The sequence below is a fragment of the Paramacrobiotus metropolitanus genome, unplaced genomic scaffold (genome assembly GCF_019649055.1).
Source record: "Paramacrobiotus metropolitanus isolate TYO unplaced genomic scaffold, Prichtersi_v1.0 Parri_scaffold0000084, whole genome shotgun sequence".
Taxonomy (NCBI): domain Eukaryota; kingdom Metazoa; phylum Tardigrada; class Eutardigrada; order Parachela; family Macrobiotidae; genus Paramacrobiotus; species Paramacrobiotus metropolitanus.
In genome coordinates, this window is record NW_026570304.1 from 34,363 (window position 1) to 58,743 (window position 24,381).

At 47.9% G+C, this 24,381-nt stretch overlaps 3 protein-coding genes and 1 long non-coding RNA gene across 7 annotated transcripts; 3 read left to right on the plus strand and 1 right to left on the minus strand.

Annotated features, from left to right (window-relative positions):
• The first annotated feature begins 1,746 nt into the window (after nucleotides 1-1,746).
• Nucleotides 1,747-6,725, plus strand: LOC129595956 (serine/threonine-protein phosphatase 5-like). The gene is made up of 15 exons (XM_055493092.1): nucleotides 1,747-2,230; nucleotides 2,293-2,358; nucleotides 2,833-2,901; nucleotides 3,337-3,408; nucleotides 3,466-3,613; nucleotides 3,679-3,800; nucleotides 4,015-4,080; nucleotides 4,174-4,272; nucleotides 4,356-4,461; nucleotides 4,800-4,987; nucleotides 5,355-5,397; nucleotides 5,596-5,661; nucleotides 5,902-6,040; nucleotides 6,100-6,196; nucleotides 6,282-6,725. The coding sequence occupies exons 1-15, from the start codon at nucleotides 2,057-2,059 to the stop codon at nucleotides 6,342-6,344; spliced, it is 1,518 nt and encodes a 505-aa protein (XP_055349067.1). The 5' UTR covers nucleotides 1,747-2,056; the 3' UTR covers nucleotides 6,345-6,725.
• Nucleotides 6,726-8,184: 1,459 nt separating this feature from the next.
• Nucleotides 8,185-10,947, plus strand: LOC129595957 (Krueppel-like factor 14). Its single transcript, XM_055493093.1, has 3 exons — nucleotides 8,185-8,539; nucleotides 8,837-9,372; nucleotides 9,833-10,947. The coding sequence occupies exons 2-3, from the start codon at nucleotides 8,848-8,850 to the stop codon at nucleotides 10,679-10,681; spliced, it is 1,374 nt and encodes a 457-aa protein (XP_055349068.1). The 5' UTR covers nucleotides 8,185-8,539; nucleotides 8,837-8,847; the 3' UTR covers nucleotides 10,682-10,947.
• A 284-nt stretch (nucleotides 10,948-11,231) lies between these two features.
• Nucleotides 11,232-24,311, minus strand: LOC129595954 (poly [ADP-ribose] polymerase tankyrase-1-like). 3 transcript variants are annotated; one of them, XM_055493090.1, is made up of 9 exons: nucleotides 24,188-24,311; nucleotides 22,472-22,734; nucleotides 18,328-19,320; nucleotides 16,279-16,369; nucleotides 13,593-13,634; nucleotides 12,945-13,016; nucleotides 12,528-12,596; nucleotides 11,868-12,471; nucleotides 11,232-11,702 (listed from the first exon to the last, which is right to left on the minus strand). In XM_055493090.1, exons 3-9 carry the CDS (start codon nucleotides 18,991-18,993, stop codon nucleotides 11,477-11,479), a joined length of 1,770 nt encoding a protein of 589 aa, XP_055349065.1. In that variant the 5' UTR covers nucleotides 18,994-19,320; nucleotides 22,472-22,734; nucleotides 24,188-24,311; the 3' UTR covers nucleotides 11,232-11,476. The 3 variants fall into 3 exon arrangements, with proteins under 3 accessions (XP_055349065.1, XP_055349064.1, XP_055349066.1); XM_055493089.1 differs by lacking the exon at nucleotides 24,188-24,311 and having other exon boundaries at nucleotides 22,472-23,330; XM_055493091.1 differs by lacking the exons at nucleotides 22,472-22,734; nucleotides 24,188-24,311 and adding an exon at nucleotides 21,110-21,146.
• Nucleotides 13,768-16,079, plus strand: LOC129595959 (uncharacterized). Of its 2 annotated transcripts, XR_008691376.1 has the most exons (4): nucleotides 13,768-13,945; nucleotides 14,112-15,039; nucleotides 15,496-15,747; nucleotides 15,817-16,079. It is a non-coding gene; the product is annotated as an uncharacterized LOC129595959 (long non-coding RNA). The 2 variants fall into 2 exon arrangements; XR_008691375.1 differs by having other exon boundaries at nucleotides 13,768-15,039.
• Nucleotides 24,312-24,381: the final 70 nt, after the last annotated feature.

Genomic DNA, 24,381 nt, shown 5'->3' on the forward strand with positions numbered 1-24,381 from the left:
CTACGTTTCTCTTTAGTTTTGAATTCACCGGCTGAATTAAATTCATCAAGTTAGCAGCTTATTTCTTTACGTAAGTAACTATTCTTTTAATCTGTTATAAATTCTGCGAATCGAAATTAACTTCACATTAGTTTACTTATTGAATATTCAACTTAGCTTCTAAATTATCTTCTAATTTAGCAGTCAATTTCTTACATTAGTTTAAATTCTGAAGTATTAATGGGAGAAATTCAATATTAATTTCTGCGTTTAAGTCGTTTGATCATATAATTAGCAGAGGCAGAACAATAAAATTATAAAGAAACACTGCACTCCTACTGCTGAATTTGTTATTTATCTAAGCCGCAGCTTCCTGCGGCAGTGCGTGCAGACGGTGCGCTTGACGGCTGGGCCAAAGCCGCCGTCTCCAGCTGCATGCCATGCAGGCCCTCTTCGCGCGATCGACAATCCCGACGACGACACCTCGATCCCCCTTCTTCAGCGACGTCCTCAGCCACCTCCACCACTTGCCCAGCAGCGCCGACCGGCGGTTGACGCTACTCGTTCGGGTCACGGCGGAGCATGCACGCGGAGAGCGGCGATAAATGACATCTCGTCGACTGGCGCCGTCTAGCGCCCGGCTCCGTTGTGAGCCGGTGACCAGCACAATGTACATTGTGACGTACTACTGCATGTGTGTTACCCGTGTGCATGTGGTGACGATTGCAACAGAAATTAATGGTGTTCCTATATACTGCTTACTGGTAACAGGTACTCACCCGCCGCCCGGGCTGGGTGGCACCAGTGCACGCAGTGTCAGCTATACGGCCCGCACGATGCAGTGAAAGGTCAAGCACCTTCGCGCGTCATTCCGAAAAGACGAGGACGCTGAGAAGGAATTTAATCGGCATCGCAGAATGCACTGACAGCGAATTCTTGGACTGCTGCCCGCCCATCACGATGTCCACCAGCGCCATGAAACAGAGGAGCTAGCGGCCGAATCAGACATTTCCCGGCAGGATACCATCGACCGATCTCTAGATCTGCCGGTGCGCCCAACAACTCCTCCACGTATTGTACGTACGTCGCCGTAGCAGCGGCCACCCATTGCCGTAGTCAACCAGCGCCGAATGCCGGCTCGGACCCCGGAAATCCATCATGCTGTCCCACGCGGCGGAGTGCTGTCGTTTTTAATTTAATTGCGCACTTCTCGCGCAATCCGACGCCGTAGCCGCTGTTATATAGACGTGCCTGCCAATCGCCAAGGTGGGTATATACCCATTATGCAATCGCTACATGCACCGCGGTCCCCGTATTTGGCCGTATATATATGCGTCCGCGCCGATCCTTCAGCCTTCTCGAACGCACATTCATAGCATTCTTGTTACATGTATTAAAATTAATATTGGTAGAGCACGTTTAATCTGACGGACACGAAAAATATGGCATGTACAGTAAGAACAACACGTAAAAATAAGATACCAGCCTGGTATTACTGTAGCCGCCCGCACAAGTTGCCCCACAGAGTGAGGTATACGGATATTTGGCCTCACATTGCTCGCTGTTCAGCGCAGTGTGTGCAGGGAGAAGGCAGCGGCCGGATCTGCCAATGGAGCAACTTGTGCGGGCGGCTACAGTACCAGGCTGATTCAACTTCCGCTTCCAATGGAAATGTTAGGGCTGAGTGTGTTGTGTTGGTATTGGAACTGGAATCGGGTTTCAGTTTTAGTTTTTTAACTTGAAATTTTGATTTTTGATTGCAATTTTTGCGCCAGCTGCTACAGTAGTGACTAGTCATCTAAAATTATACACTATACAGTTTCAGGTTTCTGGAGAATTTTCTTTTTTGAAATTGAAGTTTGATTGCAGATTTGCTGTGCATAGCGTCGTTATTCAATATTCATTATTGACGACTGACGAGCAATAAATGGAGGTGTGATGTGTGTGTGACGGTATGATCTGTGGTGTGCCACTCTGCGCCAGGAACGGGCTGCGAGATTTTTTTATCATTCTGCATTGGGTTCTTTCGTGATTTTGCTTTCATCAGCTGCTCTGATTAATCCGCCATTCCTGGGAAATGGAGAGCGCCAATGTTGTGGACCACCAGCACGGGCAGAAACTGGCGGTGGCCAGTGATCCGTCGCTGGCCGAGGTCTCCGAGGAGAACCGATTGAAGGCCGAACAGCTGAAGGACGAGGGCAACGAGCTCTTCAAGCAGGGCCACTACGAGCAGGCCGTGGAGTTGTACTCGGTAAAGCCTCTCTTTTCCCCTTGATACAGCATCCGCAGATGTTCGTTTCTTGGCCCTCGTAGCAAGCCATCGACTGGAATCCCTCCGTGGCGGCCTACTACGCCAACCGCAGTTTCGCTTATCTGCGAGTAAGTGATAAGTCACAGTGAAGAACAGCATTCCACTCAGTCTCTGCATTTTTGCCTGTACGGTCCCATGATTTTTTATAATTTTGAGGGCCTTAGTGATTAACCCATTTAGTGCCCGATTATTTGCTGTATTCAGTCGTCTCTGCTTCAAATCTATCAGCATCGTCTGCAAGGATCAGTCAGTTCATATTTTTATTTGCAAATTTTGAAAAGCATTTGTTGTTGTTTTTATTCTGCTACACGTTATGCTACATCTGTAGAGTATTTAAATTGTCAGCCTAATTTTTGTAATTTTGTTTGCGGAGTGTGGTTCGAGTTCGGACTAACATTACTGTGCTGGCGTAATTACACGTTATGGTTTGTTCGTTTGCGAAAATTATGAAAATTTTCCTTTCGTAATATTATTAATTTTATGGTTTGTATTTGACAAAGGATGGCCGAGAGATATGATAGCCTGTATCGTGTTTGTCGTAGTTTGAATTGTTCGGATCAGCGCTGGAAGATGCTTCCAAAGCCGTCAAACTCGATCCCAAATACCTCAAGGTTCGTTCTTCTTCTGCTTTTTGCTCGGTATTCAGTTGTTTGTTTTGCTCTTCGCAGCATCACTAGTCATTAAATTAACTTGGTGGTCATGCTAAATGATGCAAGTTGAGGAATATCGACACTTCGTAGCTGTGTAGTCGAATAAATTGATTAGAAATTGATCAGTCGATCGAGTGTGACTTGTGTGAGCGACAGTCACATTTCCGGTGCGGCTGCCGTGAAGCAGCCACCCCGCGACAGCACTTACTTTCTCTTTACAAATCTTGCACTGGCGAACTGTAGAAAATTGTAATTTTTATCATTCATCATCAGGCTGACAGGCTCATTTAAGAATCTGCGAGCTAAGATTTAGCCTAAGAATTACTAATGCCTTTGCGAAGAGTATTGTCATCGAGTATAGGCAGGTATGGCTCACGAGCTTTTTCCTCCTCGCAGGGCTATTATCGGCGCGCGGCGGCCCAGATGGCGTTGGGCCGTCTGAAGCAGGCCCTGAAGGACTTTGAAACGGTAGGGATGATGAGCAGTGCATTGCCCAACGTTGCTTGTTGCAAGAGTATCGTGTAGGTCGCTAAGCGCGTCCCCGGCGACAAGGACGCGGCGCTGAAGCTGTCCGAGTGCCAGAAGCTGCTGCGGCAGCGGCAGTTCGAGTGGGCCATCCGCTGCGAGGAGAAGAACAGCAGCGCCTTCGACGGCCTCGAGCCCGATGGCATAGGTACGTTGTGGTGCTCGTATTGCTGGCTGTGATAGAGATGGCTGTTGACGTTGTTCTCGCCGCAGTCGTGGAAGAGTCCTACACCGGCCCGCAGCTGCTCAACGGGCAGGTAACGGCCGCCTTCATGGAGGAGCTGCGCGCCTGCTTCCAGCAGCAGAAGAGCCTCCACCGCAAGTTCGTCGTCCAGGTACAATCACTGCAGTACAACCGTCCTGCAGATTGCCCACTGTTTATTATTACGGTATTACCGTAGTGACTAGTCAGTGTTTTATATATTACAGTATGTAGGCAAGTAGATATTATGTTATTATAATTTTTTTAGTAAATATTTTCTTATTGTAATTATTTTTAATAGTTTGTTTATTGTTGGTTAAATGATTTTTCCCCCTCGTGATCAACAGATCCTGACGCAGATTCGCCAGATCTTCCTCCGCGCGCCCAGCATGGTGGACGTAACGGTTCCCGACGTAAGTGACGGCAGTTTAATAATTGTTATTCATCAGAACTTATTTTTTCATGGCAGTGTTTGATTTTAATTTGCTTGTTCTGGTTGTGTATAGAAGTGCAAGTTTACCATTTGCGGTGACATTCACGGGCAGTATTACGATTTGTGCAACATTTTCAAGCTGAACGGAGAACCCAGCGAAGAGAATCCCTACGTAGGTGTCTCGCTTTTTTGATAAATATGACGTTGGCAGCCTGCGGGATGATTATTAATTATCGGGATGTTGCCACTTGTCAGTTGTTTAACGGGGACTTTGTGGACCGCGGCTCCTTCTCCATGGAGTGCATCATGACGCTCTTCGGCTACAAGCTCCTCTATCCGGACCACTTCTTTCTGGCGCGCGGTCAGTAATTGCAGCTTTTATTCCGTGTTTAGTACGAGTACAGTACCGAGACTGATCATGAGTAAATTTAATAAGAAAAATTAAAATAATTGAAGAAGTATTCGAATTGAATTTTAAATAATAGATAATTTCAAATTAGCAGCTCCTATTTTCTTTTTGTACTTGCAACTATTTAACACGAAAATAAAAACATAGAACCGATATTTACATGGTTATTATTTGCATTATCACAGATTAATGTAAATGACTAAATGCAAGCAGATTAATATGATAGCGTGCGATGTTTCTTGATTTTTTATTTCCTTATTTACTGTTTGACCGGATGATGTGATTACCAGGGAATCACGAAACGGACAACATGAACTCGATCTACGGGTTCCGCGGCGAAGTGAAGGCCAAGTACAACGAGCAGGCCTACCAGCTCTTCACCGAGGTCTTCAACCTGCTGCCGCTGTCGCACCTCATCAACCGCAAGGTGCTGGTCATGCACGGCGGTCTCTTCAGCCAGCCCGACGTCACTCTCGAGGTATCCACTGCAGTACCAACCTTTTATACGCCCTGTTTAGCACAGAGTTGCATATTTTAATTGCAGTATTATTTCAGGATGTGCCTGAAAACCCTGTATTTCTTTATTTAATTTATCTTGTACTTTTTTGATAATATTTTTTTTGAAATTCGTCTAACAGTGCCGTAACTAATTGTTAAATTTGTCTGTAGTGACGATACTTGAAATTTTTAATTGGCGTGGCAGTCAAATGAAATTTAATACTACAGTAGTTGTTCAGCGTTGCATTCTTTTCTCGATTACATTTCTTTAAATTAAATAATTTTCGTTACTGTGGATTCTGTCTCGAAGCCATGCTTTTGATAATTGTATCTCGGCATTTTTATAGGATATTCGCTCCATTGAAAGGAACCGCCAACCTCCGGACTCTGGTAAGAAATTCAGTTCAAGGAAAATTGAAAAAAAATTGCCGATTACGTAGAAAACGTGCGCCACTTGGCTGGCATCTTGCGAGTTATTTAAAGAATAAATTAAAAACTGCCTGAATACGTCGGAGAAAATTTATTGGGAATTCGTAGGAATATATTTACAGTAGTGCTTGCCGCTAAGGTTGTAATTTGTTTGCCCAGGGTTGATGTGCGAAATTCTGTGGAGCGATCCGCAGCAGCAGCTGGGTCTGCGGCCCAGCAAACGCGGTACGTACATACATACTACATAGACTGCTGGATACTTCTCTCACCTGCAGCGGGCTGTTGTGGTGCCGAAGAATAAAAGCCACCTGTCGAAGAGATTGTTTTATCGTCTCCAGTATCGTATTGTCAGCCTTGGAATTTTGCGCAGACAGTAAAAAGTTGGCGCCGTACATGTGCTGTTAATGCATTGGACGGTTGTGCGTAAAATATGCACAGGCGTTGATGTTGTTGTAATGTACACAGGCGTGGCCTTCGAGTTCGGCCCGGACGTGACGGAGAACTTCTGCAAGACCAACGACGTGGCCTACGTCGTGCGCAGTCACGAGGTGAAGCCGGAGGGCTACGAGGTGGCGCACGGCGGCCGCTGCATCACCGTCTTCAGGTGAGGCGAGAATCAGCTCCGTCTGGTGCAGTTGACAGGTTCCTTGATCGTTGTTGCAGTGCTCCCAACTATTGTGATACCATTGGCAACCTGGGCGCCCTCATCAACATCCGCGGCGACGACCTCACGCCCAAATTCGTCACATTCGCCGCCGTGGTCAGTGCAGTCTGCAGCATAGTTACATTTGAACACTGCGTTGCTTTGTCAGCTGACACCGTGCTTGACTGAGTGCCCTTTGCAGCCGCACCCCAACGTGGCCGCCATGTCCTACGCCAGCTCCATGTTCCGGATGCTCGGCGGATAGGGATAGCGCGAGCGCCTGGAGGCCCTGGATAGTTAGCGCCGAGTGGGGCGCCAGTCGTCGAGTGTGTTAACTGTTACAGTAGCGATGCTAGCTAATTTATCAGTCTCTCAATTATACACGTCCACTGTTAATGCTGCCAAGAATGTCCAGTGCCGGGGACTGGATGGCCGGGCCGGGCCCCGTCACCCTGCTGCAGCCTGCGATTGTTGCGTATGTTGCAGTATATACGCTGGTTGATTTGATTTGTGAAGGGTGAGGGATCCGAGCTGGTTTGTTGGCGTGATCGTTGTGATGGTGGTTGATTCAAGTCGTGCGTTAACTGTTTCAAGACACCAACGATGCTTACTGTACCTGGATGGTTACAATAAAAAGAATGCCCAGCATTTACAAATATTCAGCGTTAATTGTTTCCAATGTTCTATAAAAAACTCATTGACATTTAATTACTCGATGGAATGTGGTACAAGCGGCAAGCACAATACCGTAATCTGCTCCGTGTTTACGCCCTTACACTACGTTTCCCGTCTTCCGATCCAATCAGACAACTCGTGCCATTCGCTCGATATTAGTAGCACTTATCAGCCTGCGTGTACTACCCTAGTATGAGTAGTACTCTACACAAAAATTAATTGAACAAATACTTTTTTCTTTAGATTATCTTACCATTTGAACACCTTTTATGGATGATACTTTACAAAATAAAATGTATGAACGTTTTAAAAAAAAATATGGACAGTCTAACAGAATTCTCTTGACAAATACATCCAACTGCAATGAAAAATGGTACAATTATTGCAAATAATAGTCAGTAGTTTCAGGTCATCATTTATTTCTGATTGATTATACGGAGCATAACTCTGTAGCATTATTTAAGTAACCACATTAAGCGTTTGCACCAGGTATAATTACTTATTTAGATTTAGGTATGGTATATTAATTAATTTTCAATAATTTTCTTATTAATTTTGTCGTCACTCTTCAACACAACACGGTACTGTATCAACACGTCGTTTAATGATTTAATCGTAGCCGCACATTGGATCAGAACTTGAGCTTCACAGTAGAAACCCGTTAGGAGAGGTCAAAGAATGCCATTGCGGCAGACTTTCATCGTTGCAACTTGCAGGCATATTAAATCACGTTGTGTTTGTATAAGGAAATCTGCCCATTTGTTCGGCCAATCAGAGCGGCTGTTGTTGCACTGAGTACCACGCGGCGGCGGTTTGTTTACAACGTGATCAGCGAGTGTGAATGAGCGTGGCTGGCGTATTCGGCGTCGTGCACTGTACAGACTGTACTCTGGCCGTCGTCGATCGATCGCGATCGGTGGGTGTGACCGTGTGACGAATCGGGTACGCCCCACACCGCCGTCGTCTGCCAGTGCCAACAGGAAATGTATACAACATGATTACATTTTTATTAAATTTATAGTTATGATGGATGTTCTTGTCTTACTCACCCAGCTGCTGAAAATAAATAAATGTGAACTGAAATATTAAACGCTTTTTTTGTAACTATAAGGTTGTAGCGTGGCCAGTAAATTTAGGAAGTGTATTTTTCAAGTTTTAAATTGAAACTTACTACAATAAATATGTTATTAAGAAGTGGCAGACATTCAGTAGCTGAAACTGTACGCATAAATACTGCGCTGACGCAGCAGCTGCTGCTGTGGCAGCCTATAGACTATACAGCGGGCTGCATTGTGCTGCAGCCTGAACCTGCGGTGAATGGTTATTGAATGGCGGCGCGTGGTGCACGCGTGATCCCCGCGCCGGAGCCAATCAGTGCGGCGTGCTGACGGCGTGTCCAGCTGCTGCAGTCATGGTCGATGATCATTCCGTCAAACACCCGTGTGAAGAGACGCTGTGCCACTGGCCAGGCCACACAATTCAATTCCGCGCCAACTGGAATATTGTTGCTAAACACTTGCGCAGTCACTATACAAGTACATGCAGCAAAGTCTTCTAAAATCTTTTTTCCGTCTTTTCGATTGTGAACTGCGCTGAGGATAAGCAGCTTCATGTTATAGCGGCATAACGCAACACGTGTTGGACGCTTCAACGTCAGGCGTAATTCCAGTGTACTGACTTCAATTTAGGATTCGGAGTTATTGTGACTTCACTCGGATTTTAAAATTAATAGAATATCTGGTTGCTGCGAGAAAATCTCGTCGACATCGTCTTCATTTCAAAGAGGTAAGGGCATATCAGTTGACAGCGGATGACAACAATAATTATAAGTAATACGAGTCGGAGTAATAATCCTGCTTTACGTGATAGTCATAACAGTACGTTCGTTATTGGCACCCTCCTGCGGAGGACGGTTGCCTGCTTTGCGTGTATCTGTTGTATGGTCATACATATATATGGTACTGCGCAATAATGTGACTAATACTAATCACATTGTGTTGAGGGGAATAACTTACTGTGCCGCCTCCGAATTTGTGTTTACTGTACAAGAATTTGTGTAACCCGGAAAGGAATTACTCGCAGGAGACAGGGAAATGCTGAAGCGCGCGGCCAGCCCCGCGTTGGCAGCCGGCGGAAGTGGCGTTGAGCCGGGGCAGTGGATGGTGCGCAGTGAGTCAGACGAGCAGTGGGCCAGCACGTGCACGCTCAATGCCGCGGCGCGCACCGTCGGCGTGTCGGAGTGGGCCGTTGCGCAGGCGTTGCTGTCGATGAGTCAGCTGCAGTCCACCACGCAGACGCAGCGGCTTCCGCTGCCACGAAACGACCAGCACAAGCAAGCACTGGATGACTGCAGCAAGGCAACGGAAGCCGCGTCGGTGTCCGAGAAGGTCGGCAGCTGCCAGCCGCCCGCGGACGCCGACTACGAGCCAGCGGCCACGCGGGAGCCCGGTAACGGGGCTTGCCGCTCTGCGGATGTAAACAGCGGTCTGCCCTCTGGACTCGGTGAACTGTCTGGAGTTTGTGCTTTGGCCGACCTGCGTGTGCCTCCGCGCAAGCGCCTGGCTCTCCGGACTCGCCCGGGGCCAAGCACTTCGCGCGCCGTTGCTGTCAACCTCAAGGTACGTGCACTTTAGTATTTACAGTACGACTGCACGAGCTATACAAACTTACAGGCTGATACAGCAACACGGTTCAGTAACTGTACACAGTATTGTAGTATAGATATACCTTCATACTTGTACCATGATGAACTGGTATTATCTACGTACGTATTCTGAGTTTTACTTGAGATGGCATCAATTCGTTTAACTATTTGTAAGGCTAATAGAGCCTGCAGTCCGAGGAAATGTATAAATTAGTTTGTATTGCTCGCCTGATATTACGTTAAACCAAATTAGTAGTCATTTGCTTACTGCTAGCATACATCATTAGTGCACTTCATTATATGGATGCGAGCTCTATATTAAGTATATTAAAAATTTGTAGACCTGTTTAATAACAATTGCACTTTTTGATGGTTAAAATACGGCTAATTTATTGAAGTTGCTGGCCTGATGTAATCGATATCATTTTTGACAGGTTCCGTCAACAGTAAACGAAGCTGCTGGTACTGTGGATAACCTCGTATCCAGCGGCCACGCTTCGCGATCGGCTTCCCCTGCAGTCTCCGACAAAGAAAATCCCAGCTCCACCTGCAGCGACACAAGCAGCACCTGCGATCCGCGGGCTGCTCCTGCCGCCTGCCCCTCACCACTTCCGGCGCCGGCCTCCCCGGCTACGAGTGCCTCATCCACGCCCCCGCCCAGCGCCAGCTACGTGCCCTTTTTGCCGGTGACCCTGCTGTCGCCCAACAACCTGCTGCACCTGGTCGTGGCCACCAACAGCGACGCCGGCGGCGCCACCGTCGCCTGCCGGACGCCCATCCGCATCCAGCTGCAGACGCCGCACTCCCTGCAGCCGCTCCTCGTGCCGCTGCGGCCGCTGTGCCGGGCGTCGCCGTCGCAGTCCCGGCCGCCGGAAATGCCCAGCCTGTCCATCCGGCAGCGCAACTTCAAGTGCGACTCCTGCGAGAAGACCTACTACAAGAGCTCGCATTTGAAGGCCCACGTGCGGACGCACACCGGCGAGAAGCCCTATGTCTGTGATTACGAGGCGTGTGACAAGCGTTTCGCACGCTCCGACGAGCTGTCGCGCCACCGGCGCACCCACACGAACGAGCGCAACTTTGCGTGTGACCACTGCGGGAAGCGGTTCATGCGCAGCGACCACTTGCGGAAGCACATGAAGCGGCATGCCAAACTGGCGCCGGCCGCCAGCAGCGCCACGCGGCACATCCTCAGCAAACCCTTCGCCGCTGCCAGCAGTCCGCCGCTGGCCATCTCGCTCGGCGTGCCGGTGACCGGCTTCCCGCCCGTTCCCTCCCGCTGACTGTCCCAACTGCCCGCAATTTGTACGGCGGAGAAAGGGGCGCAATAGCGACAGTTTAAGGCCGGCAGTCACTGTTTTGTTGTGAATAATGATGCTTTATAAAATCTGTACATCCTCTACTTCCGGTGTGGTGCGGTACTTGCCTTTCTTCTTGTAATTCTCGGCCGCGCTCACCGGCACTGTTTCCACTACTTGTTGTCATTTGTACATTTTGTATTTCATTCATATAGTGTTGCAAGGAGTCAGTAATAAAGCCTGTACAGACGTTAACCAGAAATTTCTTTCGAATGCGTTCCACTGTTTTGCAGAGTTATACTTCCACCCAAAGGCACAAGTAGCGGTTGACTCAGACAGTCAGCCAGAAATACGTCAAAAATGATTCGTGGCCATGTGGAAACTTTGCTGGAAATTTCATCACTATTTTGTGCGATATATGAGTTGCTATTCAAATAATTCAATATAGTTGTTGATAGAACTGCATGCTGTACAGTCTTACTTCAGTCTTGCAGTTGTGATGCTGCTACAGATGGAAGAGCATTACGCAGCCCTGTCGAAATACCGCATTTAAGCATTAATGTCCATTGTTCAAGCGTAGGTGCTTAAACTTGTTCTTCATATACTGTATGTTATATACACCAGAAGCCGGCAAAGATAACATAAATTGTACATTCCGCCTGCCCTGGCGAATATTTACGTAGAATTTTTATATACAAGAATACAAATAACACAATATTATCATTCTTTTACTCTTAGTGTCTGTATCGCTCAGTGGAATTAACATCTCAACGGCTGTGGCTAAATCTTCTTCAGTTTGCTGCTGCTGGCACTGCGCTTGCGGAACATCATGACCTTCTTGAAGTTCAGTTTGTGCTTCTTCTCGGGCACTTCCGGCGGCGCCGTGTCGCACTCGCTGTCGGAATGGTAGACCTTCACTTTGGGCACCACCATCGCCGCCTTGGAACGCAGGTTGTCGCTGGAACCGTGCGCACGCTGGCCGGTGCTGTAGCAGGCAAAGGGAGCGCTACGAAAGGTCACTCTGTTTATATAAGACAGCAACGGACTTACAACGTATACAGATTAACGCGGAAAACATTTTTCAAGTGTATAATTAAGCTTTCTCTTTAGTTTCTAGTAATTCATAATTGATGTAATCGTAACTGCTTTGATACGATTAAGATGTGCTCACTTGTGTGCCAGGCCCTGCAGACTAGGCGAGGAAGCGTACTTGAGCTGTTCGGAGAGCACCGCCGGGTGCAGCGAGGCCGAGCGGCGTTCCTTGAAGGTCTCCTGCTCGTCGCGCCGGCCCGTGGCCTGCCCGAAGGCCTTGGCCAATTTCCGGCGGATCCAGTTAGGCTTGCCGCTGTTCGGTGCCGGCTGCAGCAGCTCCAGCTGCAGCGACTTGCGGCTCTGCAGGTTGGGCTCGCTGGCCGCCCGCTGCGTGCGCCGCACCATGAGTGACGCCGATACGGGGCTGCCCGCGCCGCTGTCGCCGTCCCGCGCCGGTTGGCTGCCGTTGCTGGTCGGTGTGCGGCGGGCGCTCTGCGGGGTGCGGCTGCCGGCTTTCGCAGAGTACGCCGCTTGATTGGGGCCGCCGCGGGCGGACCGCTCGCCGTATAAACCCGCGGACTGGTTGTGCGGGTGGCCGTGGCCGGGCGGGGCCACCGGGTGCAGGAGGCAGCTGGTGTGCGGGAATCGGTCGATGATCTCCGCCGCCGTGTGGCGGCCGCACAGCCGCGCCCACTCCGACGCGCACAGGCACCGCCCGCCGTCGCGCAGCGCCGGACACGCTCCTAGCGCATTCAGTTTGCTGTAGTAAAACCACCTTCGCATTCTGTTTATAGCTTACCGGCAAAAAGGAGAATTTTCGCGCAGTTTGTGCGTCCTTGGATCGCCGCCTTCATTAGAGGAGTCAGACCTGCAATAATTGACGTAACCTTCAATCACGGTACATATTAACATGCCTGCTTGTAGTCAACTGCATACGGTAAATGCACATTAAAGGTTATGCGCGGTAATTATGATAACTGTTCATATATAATTTTTGTATATAGATATATGCTGTATATGCAACTGTTAGTAGAACGCGGTATAAGTGAGTAAGGAGTTCTAAAGGATTTAAACGCCGGCTGTAAAGATGTCATTTTGCATGCACTAACCGTAAATGTACGGGCATTCATTCTACGTATGTAACCTGTGGATATTAATAAATATTTCCAGAAATGACGAGCTATTCCGCGCCCGACCGGTGGTTGGTGTCACTTACCGCTGTGGTTTCTGGCGTCAATCTGCACATCGCGGAAGAACGCCAGCAGGTTGCTCAGCACATCCGCATGACCTTTAATGTTGAAGTTTAAGGTTAGGTTAGCCTAGTTTAATCTGCATAATGGAATGGAGTGGAGCATCGGGCAAATTCTTGTAATCACTTTTGGCATTTCTCAGAAGCGGCAAAAGCCGATCCGATGCCGCGTATATACATGTATCTCTATTGCAAACTTCGCGATTTTTTATATATGTAAATTTCCTCTGTTACTGAATCTGAATAGTACTAGTACACAAAACTGTATGTACCAGTATACGTATATATATTCACGAAAGCCGATTTGCGAATCTTTATTGATTGTAATGCAAAATTATTGCGTACTTATAAATTATAAAACATATGTAGTCAATAACTTGTGATACTGCGAGTCATTTTTGAAACTGCAGCACATTAGTAGTTAGTATACACTATATGCATCAATTCAATACACCAGGTACTTATCTATTAATTAAAATCATTCTAATCAAATATTTGTTAGGCGTTTAGCATTGACGCGTTAGGGCAATGCATTTTGCACTTTTACTGAAAGCATTATGTACTTGCAATTCGCTTTACGTTGCCTTCCTTATGATTACGCACGCTGTACATTACCTGCTTCGGCGGCCAAGTGCAGCGGCGTGTTTCCTTCGTTATCTACAAGATCCATTGAAGAACGCTTGCATTAACAATTCCGATGACAAAAAGCAAGCGCTCTACGGTAATACGATAATGTGGACGAGCTGGCAAAGGATAAGGTGCGAACTGCGAAATAGACACATATCTATCTTGTTCGACCAGACTTGAACTCCCCTTGGGGTTGTCTGCTCTTGTGCCGTAATAATAATAATAATAACAATAATTCTACTCCTCTAATGCTACTTCACAAGTCCGCTAGTTGCAGAGCATATTGTTCGTCATCAAGAAGCAAAAGGTCGACGAGGACGATGTCAACGTCAGCGCTAGAGGTAAGTACAGCGCATGCAGACGAAGCCGTGTCAAGCAAATTTCAAAGCTAAGAAAATTAATCATTGTCGTCGATGGAATTAGTGTTCAGCGGGTACGCAGTTATGATTTGCTCATGTGCACCGAGTGTACATTGTCATTATCTGGAAAACATAATTATATTCACAGCGGAAGTGAAGTGGAATAAATGCCGTAATGCCGGATATATGGATACATCATACATGTACAGCAAGTACAGATGTGCGCGCAGTCTATCTGGCCATGTATCCGCTGCAGGATGCAGGGATGCAGGAGATATCTATTCCTGCGAATTGAATTAGGAGGATCTGCATGGAATTTAATAGGGACAGGGGCGGTGCCTCACTGCCTGCGCTCCTGCAGTGCGTAGCTGAGCGGCAGACGGATGTCGTTGGCGCGTTCGGCCAACACGTACACAACGGCTGCGTGCCGGGATGCATGTGCATAACGTGTGCAGATGGATGTACGGTATAGTGCAACCGGAAACGCCAGATCGCCTGTCCTGCATCATCAGTCTATTCCTGCCTATACATGCGACGGCTCTCGGCCAAATTTAGCACAACCTGTCCCATTCAGCTGCACATGTCAGGGCCCCGCTCTTCTCCACGCAGCCGGATAAATAGCTAATTAATTTGACTGTCTGATAATAGGTACAGAGTACAGACTGCACAGCCAACCAGGACGCCGAAGATCCGCTACGTTACCCATCAACACATTTCCAATATGTACATGCGTACTAATATTAAGTATTATTATTTTTGTATACATGTAATAATTAAAGGCATGAGATTAGTTTTCCTACTATGCTAAAGATGCTGATATGGAGAAGCTGTCTGCTTTGTGCCGGAATTTAAGCATCACTGCAGCATGCAAGCGGTTCTCTCTGGACTAGAGACCGGAAGTAAATTAGCCGGCATTATGGCCACTTCCAACGGTGCTGCTTATTGTGGCCATATCACTTTACCGGGCTAAGAAACCTGGCTAACCAACGTCGCCCCAGTTCTCCCAGCGATCGCGAAGAAAGAGTACACGCTCCACATTCCCGTCGACCGGAAACCGCGGAACACTTTCCCTCCAGGTCGGTTTATACGTTTCGGCGACTGCGCCCTCGGAAACGCTGCACTTGAGTCTTGGTAAACGAGCAGTGTGGTGCCGTCACAAAAGGCGGTGTTAGAAAGGCGCGCAAAGCCACAGGGAATATCTGCTGACATCTCCGCTATATCATGCTTGTTTGCAAACAAGTGTACAGGTTGAATTTCATTCCACAGAGTCAACAACCCAAGGTGCTGCAAGTACTTAAGTATTATATAACGGGTAGCAGGCTGTGTGGCCGGTCACACTGTAGTGTTTCACAGAGATGACCGGAAGTTGTCGTAGTGCAGAGGACTTGCACTCGAGCCAACTCTATGGTGCAAATACCGCATATTTCAATGTGCTGTATGTGTGCTATGCGAAGTATATACGAGTATACCCGTGTTAACGATAAGTAGCCTGTAGCTACATGTACATGTAATCATCTAATCGGGCTTGACAGGAGCAAATGGCTGTCTAATGGCTGCTCAACGTAACCCAACCGGCGGGCCTTCACTTTCCATGCACTGACCAGCATTAGCCAATTTAGCCCAGCAGCGACAACCCTAATATTCCCTGACGTTTGGCTGTGTCGCTTCGCGGTTTCGCACGTCAACATCTTATTGCCGACGCCCGTACAAAGTACTCTATAGTCAAACGGCCAAACGCCAGAATTCAACATGCGTGTAATCCGCAGCCGTCGCGCTACGACGACGTACGTATTGTACACCACTTCATCTTCGGCTGTAGGATCACGAAATGCCCAACTGACAGTATTTTGTAGGAATATGCCGTGCGCCGTACGAGAAGCCAGCCAGCGAAGAGGGATAAACAGCGGAAATGCTCTTGAAGCCAACTTCCGGCTTATTCCATTCTTATCCGATTAAAATAGCCAGCTTATTTATGCATTTATACATTTAGACATTTACAACGACAGTCAACTGCTATGAGTGCAGTTGCAATATACGAGTACCTGCATATAATATACACGATGTTAACACAGCACGTTGCAGCGAGGGAAAGATCGGCTCGGCAACAGTGCAGCTGTACAACTACCTGTGCTGTGCAGATGATAATTAAACTGTACAGTTATACGAGTACGCTATAACTGTCGCATCCGGCAGATGTCCTTTATCGCCAGCTCGATATTTGCTACATACGATTAGAGTACAACTATGTTGTACTGTACAATAACAACCAGGACAGTTACAATTGATATCACACGGTGCAGGCCGCTTATAATTACCGGCAGCGTTGACGTCCAGGATGGGCACCATGCCGACGAGAATGTCCAGGATGCCCAGGTAGCCCTGGGCGCACGCGTACGCCAGACCGGTCTGCAAGCAAAACACTGCTATTACAATTGTACATACAAGCATCCAACGCTGTCCTGTCTCGGCGCGTCATTTCTACACTACAAGTACGAGTATACAGAGTTACTAAGGTCAACCAGCAACGGATACAATTAATGCACTTAATTATCGCCGAAATTACCGCAATCATGAGCAAGATGCGGAATATTCCATCTACTTAAAAAACATTAGTTTGTTTAGCGATTACTGTACAAGTACTGTTGCTGGTCAATGCTGTGGATGACTACGGAATTCTTAACATACAGATAACTGATGAATGCAGGGGCCAATTACCAAGCCATTGCACAGTAATTACTTACTATACTGTACGTAGAAGTATACAAGTATATATAGATATATATATTGGCAGTGTTAACGTTATTGGTCATCTTGTGCATTTATGCAGAAAAAAACAGGTAATTGCAGACTATACAGTCAACTAAAAATTCCGCATTCAACCGCCAAACCCGGCGGCTTGCATATCCCAGATAACTTAATTCAGTAATGGTACGGTGTAACGAGTAACCAGCTCCTACTGCTTTGCAGTATTATGTACCTGTACTCCCACCGTCTATACAGATATAATTTCGTGTATATAGTATATAATTATATACGGTGTTTCGTATTTCTGTGTATTTGAATAACCTATGGTAAGGCGTAATAGACATTAATAAAGAACAACACGATCGTTGTTTCTTGTATATATATATATATATACATAATTGTTATACGAGTACATGTTTATATGATGCCTTCATTCTTCAGACCGTCCCGACACGCTCCTGCATGACTGTCCTGGCCCTGGCCGTGTTAACGTGCTCACCTGCGTGACGTCCTAGGGTGTAACATTACATGTCCTGCTGCTTAACCGGTCTGTTCTCTGTACGTGCACAGAATCCTCTGTTCATGTATCCAGCGGAAGCGCCGGACCGGCGTGCCAGTCTTGTTCCGGCCCGTCGCTTCGCCAGCTTCCGTCTGCCGGCGCTGTGACTGTGCCTGTGCCGGGCCGGGTGTACTCTGTAATTTGTCGGGCTTCAAAGGGCGATATGCGGTTGCGGTGGCTGCATGGCACGCGATCTGGCTGCTATTGTTGTTGCTGCACACCTGAAGGGTACCTGCAGATACTCATCGACGTACAGGGCAGGCATCTCCTAGCTCGGAGGCAGAGGAAGCCTTTTCTAGCTCTCCCTCCATTCCCATTCCCACCTGCATCTGCACACTTCCGGCGCTCGGCAGCCCTGTATGACGCAGGTCACGGGAAGCTGGCTTTGTCAATAACAATTCCTTTTCCTCTGTCTGTAATCTGTCTATATACTGTAGGTGCAATAACAAGAGCTAGTGTCAGCGCACTCTGCATCATGACCCTGGATTATCTGTCCATCTCCAGTCAACAACTGTGCTCCTCTTCTTTCCGACACTGCACACTACCGACACCTGTACACGCTGTACACATAGTGCTCATTTTGCACTTTCATCTGGCTAATCTGCATCTGCTTCCGATCGATTTAATTAGCAATTTTGCTCTGTACGATACAATGCCCAAGGCACGTGAATACGGCGGTTGTAACCTGTATGCACTTGCAGCGACTGGATTAGCGTCTTTCACACGGAACCATTTGCCTATTAAGGGCATAAATAAATTATTCAGTGTTTTGATTGGGCTCGTATCGTGCATGTAGATAGCCAATTAAACAGATGAACTGACTAATGAATATGCAATGCCACGTCAGCCGTAGCTGTCCACCGGCTTTATAAAACAAGTTAAGTAAGTATTACTGTACGGTTGTCAGTCCTCATAAAGCCGAAATGTTAACGCCGGCGTTAATAAATAACTAACTAGTTAATGATAAATGTGTATACTGTAAGTAATACAAAAACTGCAAAACGAAGCCGTAGGAAAATATTGACGGCGTCGAAGAAGCTGGTGCGATCTATGCACGTACCCGGCCGGTCTTGGTGTCGCGGCGGTTCAGTGCGGCGCGCGTGACGCCCTTCTTGAGGATGTCGCAGAGGCCCTCCTCGTCGCAGAGGAGACAGGCGTCCAGCACGCTGTGGGGCGGCTGGTACAGCGGCGAGCGCCGGTCCGGCAGCCGGCTGACGAAGCACTCGGGAAAGCCGAAATCGTCGTCCAGCTCCATCTCCAGCTCGGCGCCGGCGCCGGTCCCGGCCTCGGACTGGCCGGTCACGGCGTTAACGTGCTGGCTGTGGACGTGGTCGTAGCCGTGGGCGGGGGCGTGGGCGGGCACGTGCCGGCTGTAGTTGCCGGCGCGGCTGGGACTGGCCGGCAGTTGGTCCGCCGCCTGCGCGCGGCGCGGTGGATGACGTGCGGTGGACGGCACGGCCGAGCTGCTCTTGTGGCTGGCTACAGTACTGGTGTTGTTGGCGGGGTGCGCGTGGCCCGCGGTGGCGCTGCTGCTGGAGCTGCGCATCCCGCGGGCCAGGATCTTCTCCAGATGGGTCATCTTCTCCGGGATGCAGTGGCCAGAGAACGACGACCAGGGGGCATTAGCGGCGCGTGACCTTTGCGCTGCAGCGGGCGTATCACAGGCGGGAGGGGGACGGTGTCTCGGACTAGGTGGGCGGCTGCGATGATGGTGGTTGGAACACATGTAGCGATTAAGCTGGCTGCTGGCGTTGACCTTCACCCGCTGCCAGCCTCGTCATTATTAAGAAACGCTGCACCAACAAGTAACAGGCCAGTCGGCTATCCGGAGTCTGTGCACTTATGATACAGGTGGCGGCAGCACGATCCGCTCTCGCTACGCGTATTTGTATGGCCCGGGCCTTCCCAGACCACAGTCCAGTTGTAGGTCAGGAACAAAAGGTCATGTCAAGACGGCACTTCGAGAACTAATTCTTCGCTTTCATTGACCCGCTTGCGCAGATTCCCAACATGCCATAGGATGATATTTCGCACAATCGGCCAAGGTCATCAACTGCAAGTAAATTCAAGTCACCGCACCCTTCTTTGTACACACGTAATATTATAAACTTGCAAATCGTTCAGGTGCATTAGCTCTTTATGTAAAACATGTACGAAGTAATGCTTCTACAACTTCTACAAATTCTACTACTGATTAGATTAGCTGTGTAATTTGCAATTGTATGGATAGACAAACTCGGAGTTAAGTACTGATCAAGTATCTGTAGTTGTTGATGTGTTGAACAGGCTGTATTTGTACAGATGCAGTATATGTACAAGTACAGTACATGTACATGTATGTATCAGGTCGCTGCCAGCTGTCCCCTTTGTAATTTCAACAAGTTTAACTGCGCTAAAACCATATGACATATTGCATTATTAGTTAATGTAATAATAAAATTACAAATAAATGACTGCTCCTTTTGAAACACTCGGGTACCGTATCATGCACTGCTACCGTATCATCTTTATACATGCACAACAATCGCATAAGTAATTATTACAGCATACATTCATATTGATTTTGATAGTTTGTGTATGAAATATAAACTCTGTACATGCCAATTCTGGACCGGTTAGCGTGGAAATAAAAAACAACACATAACATACAGTTGTAAAAGTAAAAATCGTTGCAATAGTTTTTATTGTAATGTTTTGAAGTTCAGAATTATTACTGGTCCATCATAGTGGTATACCGGTCAGTATTGAAATTTTTCAACGCAAGAGTCGGGCTGCTAAAGTAACGTCTGCATCAACGTTCAAAAGAAGCCATTTTGGATGCGGGGATTTTCAAGGAACCCGTGTGTGCTTGAAAGTAACGGCCAGGTACAATATACATAAGTGCTAAAGTTCACAGGATGACTTTATGCTGAAAAAACATGGAAAATGTAGTGTTGTGGCTCCGATATGCTCAGCCTGCAACTGCGGTGTGGTACTGTTCAGTTGGCAATTCAAATGCCGAAATTAGCAGAGTAATTCAGCATTACTTTTGGGAATTTTCGCAGTGATACGTTGTGCTTTGGAGCCGACTCGAAATGCGTCATGATAAAACGAAAAATACAGTACACCGACTGACTGGAGATGTACAAGAAACCAATATAAAAACAGTACGTACAATTTATGTATCTATACGTATTGTGACTGAAGCGGTGGAGAGTGAAATTATAAATTTTAAATAGGAAATAACTTGTACTTATCCTGTTATGGTCGCTGTTAACGGTAGATGTTAATCGCTGGTGGCATACCCGATCTGTCACCATAATTAACTAATTTTTAGTGCGATACGCAGGCAAAATTTGCATTCGATTTATATTACTTGTAGCTACAAGTGAGATTTGCATAATTGCATGAGGACTTGCATACGACTGATACGAGGATATACTTGTCTGGGAATTCTTGCCGGAATCGAAAGCGAACTAACGAAATAAATCTAACTAGTGACTTGTGAGTGGCAGTTGATCGTTTTTTCTTATTAATTATGCAGAAAGCATACAATTGTTGGCTACTCTGTACTCTGTGCATTCACTGCACGTGCATAAATCCGTTAATGCATAAATAAATCAGCAGTTGACTCAATAATGGGATTAAGCAAGTTTACAAGTCACATAATTATCTAAAGATATCTGTAAATAAATAAGCATAGTGTTAACAAGTACTTGTACAGTCAGTGGTGATTCAAATGGATCGCGAAGTAAATATGGACTATTATCCGGTAATTTAGTATGCATGAGTGAAACAGTAGAGCAGCTGATTTGTGTGGAATGATTGGATTAGCCGTTAGCGGAGAAATACATCTGACGTACACTTTTTTCCCCGGCATCAATGGACGCAGAGCAGCAGGAAAAAACTGTAATCGATAATAGCTCGTCCGCTGACAAACAGCGCCCGGCACAATAATAATACATGGATGACTACAACAACGAATACATACATATGTATTGGCAAGATGCAGGATGAGAATGTAAAGAGCAACGTCTTCGTCTGCAAGCTGATGCGGGATGATTGGCGTGCGGGGCGTAATGTTGATGTGTGTGCAAAAAGGTAACTACTAATTACCGCGCCGACAAATCCCGGCAATCAGCGGCGGCAGAAGCGGGACCGGCGTTTCACGCGCGCGTGCCAAGGCGCGCTAACACCGACCGGAAACGGCCTGCGCGCTGTATACGTATATGTATCTACTGTATATATGCAGAAAGCGGCTTTGTCATTGTCAGCTCTAGTAGATGATACAGCCTGGATGCCGGGTCACACAACAAGTGCCATTTGACATGAGGGCTTATTATCGGCCTTCCCTTTGAAACTGAAATCAATCCCGGCAAAACAAGCTGTGCCTGCGTGTGCAGCGGTAGATGCAGTACTCGTATAGAGAATATAACACAGCTGCAAACGAAGTGGATCCTCGTCAAGTGCCCAATAACCTGCGGAGTCGTTGGGCCAGGAGTGATCCACTCTACGTGTACATGTACGTGTACACAATCCATTATGACACTGCACATAACACAGCATAACGGGCAACTTGTCAGAGGAGCGATAAACAAATCTCTGCCCGCTCTGCCTATCTGTCTCTAACCCGGCGCGAATGCAAATGCCAAATGGATGAGCGCGCTAATTGTCGCCCGGGGAGGCCCTCGCACATCATCTCATAACTCACTTCCCCGCTCTCCACCACCACTAAACCAACATCCCTCTACTTCATCCCACTTAGCTTAACTTTCCCCGACCGCGATCGCCATGTCGCCGCAAGAACATGTTCAGCTGCAACGCAATTCCATCCGCTACGTGTGTCACCGTTGAAAACGCTCCACCTTGCACTTGAGAGATGGGAGAAGTGGTCTGCGGTTACGAATGCAGATACCGGCACAGGTATCGATAGTGACCTTTTCCCTTCTCCTACATCTTTTTTAATAAACACCCGGCAACTCGCAACTACATGCGTCATACCTTTTAATCAACTACCTTCTTATACGCAAAACTGGGATAATGTAAACAGGCTGTCTCTTACTGTACCAGCAAAACTATTTTTGACTGTATAAACAGAAGGCCGCACCGGCAATGAAAACCGAGAAATTCCTGGTTGCTTATGTAAACAGTCATTAATAATTATTGCTTCTATTTGTCATCAAGCAACAGATACTGTATTTATTCAGCGGAATCTCGGCACTTACCTTAATGTTTTCAGAATATAGAGGTGCACGCTGGCTACTTCAAGTATTAAGCACGCATTTCAGAATGACCGCATAACATATCGGCATGAACGCTCCGGCGCCGCACAATGGGCGCTCCAAATCGCATTACATATTGTCGGGGTTTTTTAAAGAGAATGCAATCCCGGGAGACGCGGAAATAATCCACGGCATTATGCCGGTTGGTCGACGACGCTCAAAAGTCGGAAAAATAACTAGTTGGCAATTGCAGCGGGACAGTGGAACTGCAAGTGGAAGGATGCGCAGTGAGTGGCGTATTTTGTAGACAAACGGGGATTTGTGTTATTAATGCCGATTAAGGACTGTTGTCGCTCGCTAGTACGCACTGGCGCTGCACTTGAATATATAAGTTGTACGGGAGGCAGTGGAGCGCGGAGAAACGTCGATAACGACAATGCGGCGTAAGCGCTGCTCTGCGCCGGTATATGTGCGGATGAGCAGTTTGGCGGAAGAGATACAAAGGATTTTCTAATTGGATAACGGCGTCGTTAGCTGTACATGCACTGGCAGCGATGCAGTCAAAGTTGGCTGCGACCAGCGCAATTATGGCCGTGCTCCCTCAAAAGACGTACACACGGTTAGATGTAACATAACTCTACAGAAACAGCCGGAAAATGTGTGTCAGAACAGCCATTAAGAGGCGCACGCACGGCGCAAGCACGTACTCTACTAATGCAGCAGCATGCAAATGGAGGCGAAGAAAGAAACAGAAGAGAGCGGTCAACGCCGACCGATGACATGTACAGGCGTTGTCGTGCGGGAACGTTAAGGCACGGGCCCGCTGTGCCGGAGCAGCGTTGCTGGCGTGCCGGCTTGACGGGGCTGTAAATCAGTTTCACGAGTGAAAGGCCGTGAAAAAGACGGGGCGTGTGCCGGCTGGAGCCGTGGAGCGGCACAATGCCCGGCTAATGCGCCCATCCATCGCCCATTCGGCAGCGGTCGCGGCTGAATGCGCGTGCCGGCATGTGTATGCCGTAGCGGCATATACACTTGTATACGTACAGTCATCAGCCAACGTCCCGGCCCGGCCGCCTGCCGGGCTGTTCTGTCCTGTTCTCTTGCTCCCTGCCCGCTCCTTCATTTGGCAATCATTCACGGCATTGTCATCGCTCGCGCAACGGAAGCGATCACGAAGGCCGGTGCCAGCGCTAGCGAAGCAAAGCAGGCAGTTCAGCGACCGCCCCGCCGATCGCGGCGATGATTAGGGCAGGTCGGTGGACGACTGCTTGCCTGTACGGCGCTGAGAGCGAGAGGGCGGGAGCTGCCAGCGCTGACGTCGCCGATTAAGCAGCGCTAATTAGGCGCTGACAGCTTCATTCCGCGCCGGTCGCGACCGGCGCAGCTGGGCGGAATAATCAGACTACGCTGCGTCTCACTCGCGGCCGCTGGGCTCGATCATTCGGCGCCGGCAATTACTTCCGCTCCTGCTTCTTACACTTATTTCAGGACACCGGCTTCCACTGATCACCTGACTCGCTGATTGACTAACGATCTCCCGCCACGCTCACTTTCCTCTTTTTTTATTACACCGAATTCAACCAACGCATACGCCGTTGGCCAGTGTGTTCCTTCGTTAAAACAAATAACAAACCCATTTCTAACGCACCCCAATAAAAGCAACGGTAACAAGTAACAAAATTCAGAGAATAACTGCGTGAGCAATCCGACGCTGCTGACCTTTGGCAAATCCGCAGATCCGGCTACAAATCACTGCGCAGAACGCACCGGGATCCGCTCCGTCGCCGGCAGCCGCGCAATTAGCGGCGCATCCGGTCAGTAAGCCGATTGAGTGGATGACAGGAAGGTAGGGCGGACGGATAATCCGCTTTACTCTCATCCCTGCGCGATCGTCAACCGGCCTGGCTTTTCCA

Excerpts from the sequence above, each read along its gene's own strand:
- LOC129595956 (XM_055493092.1), top strand. The coding sequence starts at position 2,057 with ATGGAGAGCGCCAATGTTGTGGACCACCAGCACGGGCAGAAACTGGCG. Across the intron at positions 3,614-3,678 it reads CCTCGAGCCCGATGGCATAG|TCGTGGAAGAGTCCTACACC; the intron begins GTACGTTGTGGT and ends TTCTCGCCGCAG. Across the intron at positions 6,197-6,281 it reads TCGTCACATTCGCCGCCGTG|CCGCACCCCAACGTGGCCGC; the intron begins GTCAGTGCAGTC and ends TGCCCTTTGCAG.
- LOC129595957 (XM_055493093.1), top strand. The coding sequence starts at position 8,848 with ATGCTGAAGCGCGCGGCCAGCCCCGCGTTGGCAGCCGGCGGAAGTGGC. Across the intron at positions 9,373-9,832 it reads CCGTTGCTGTCAACCTCAAG|GTTCCGTCAACAGTAAACGA; the intron begins GTACGTGCACTT and ends CATTTTTGACAG.
- LOC129595954 (XM_055493090.1), bottom strand. The coding sequence starts at position 18,993 with ATGTGTTCCAACCACCATCATCGCAGCCGCCCACCTAGTCCGAGACAC. Across the intron at positions 16,370-18,327 it reads GCGACACCAAGACCGGCCGG|ACCGGTCTGGCGTACGCGTG; the intron begins GTACGTGCATAG and ends TTTTGCTTGCAG. Across the intron at positions 11,703-11,867 it reads CTGCAGGGCCTGGCACACAA|CGCTCCCTTTGCCTGCTACA; the intron begins GTGAGCACATCT and ends GACCTTTCGTAG.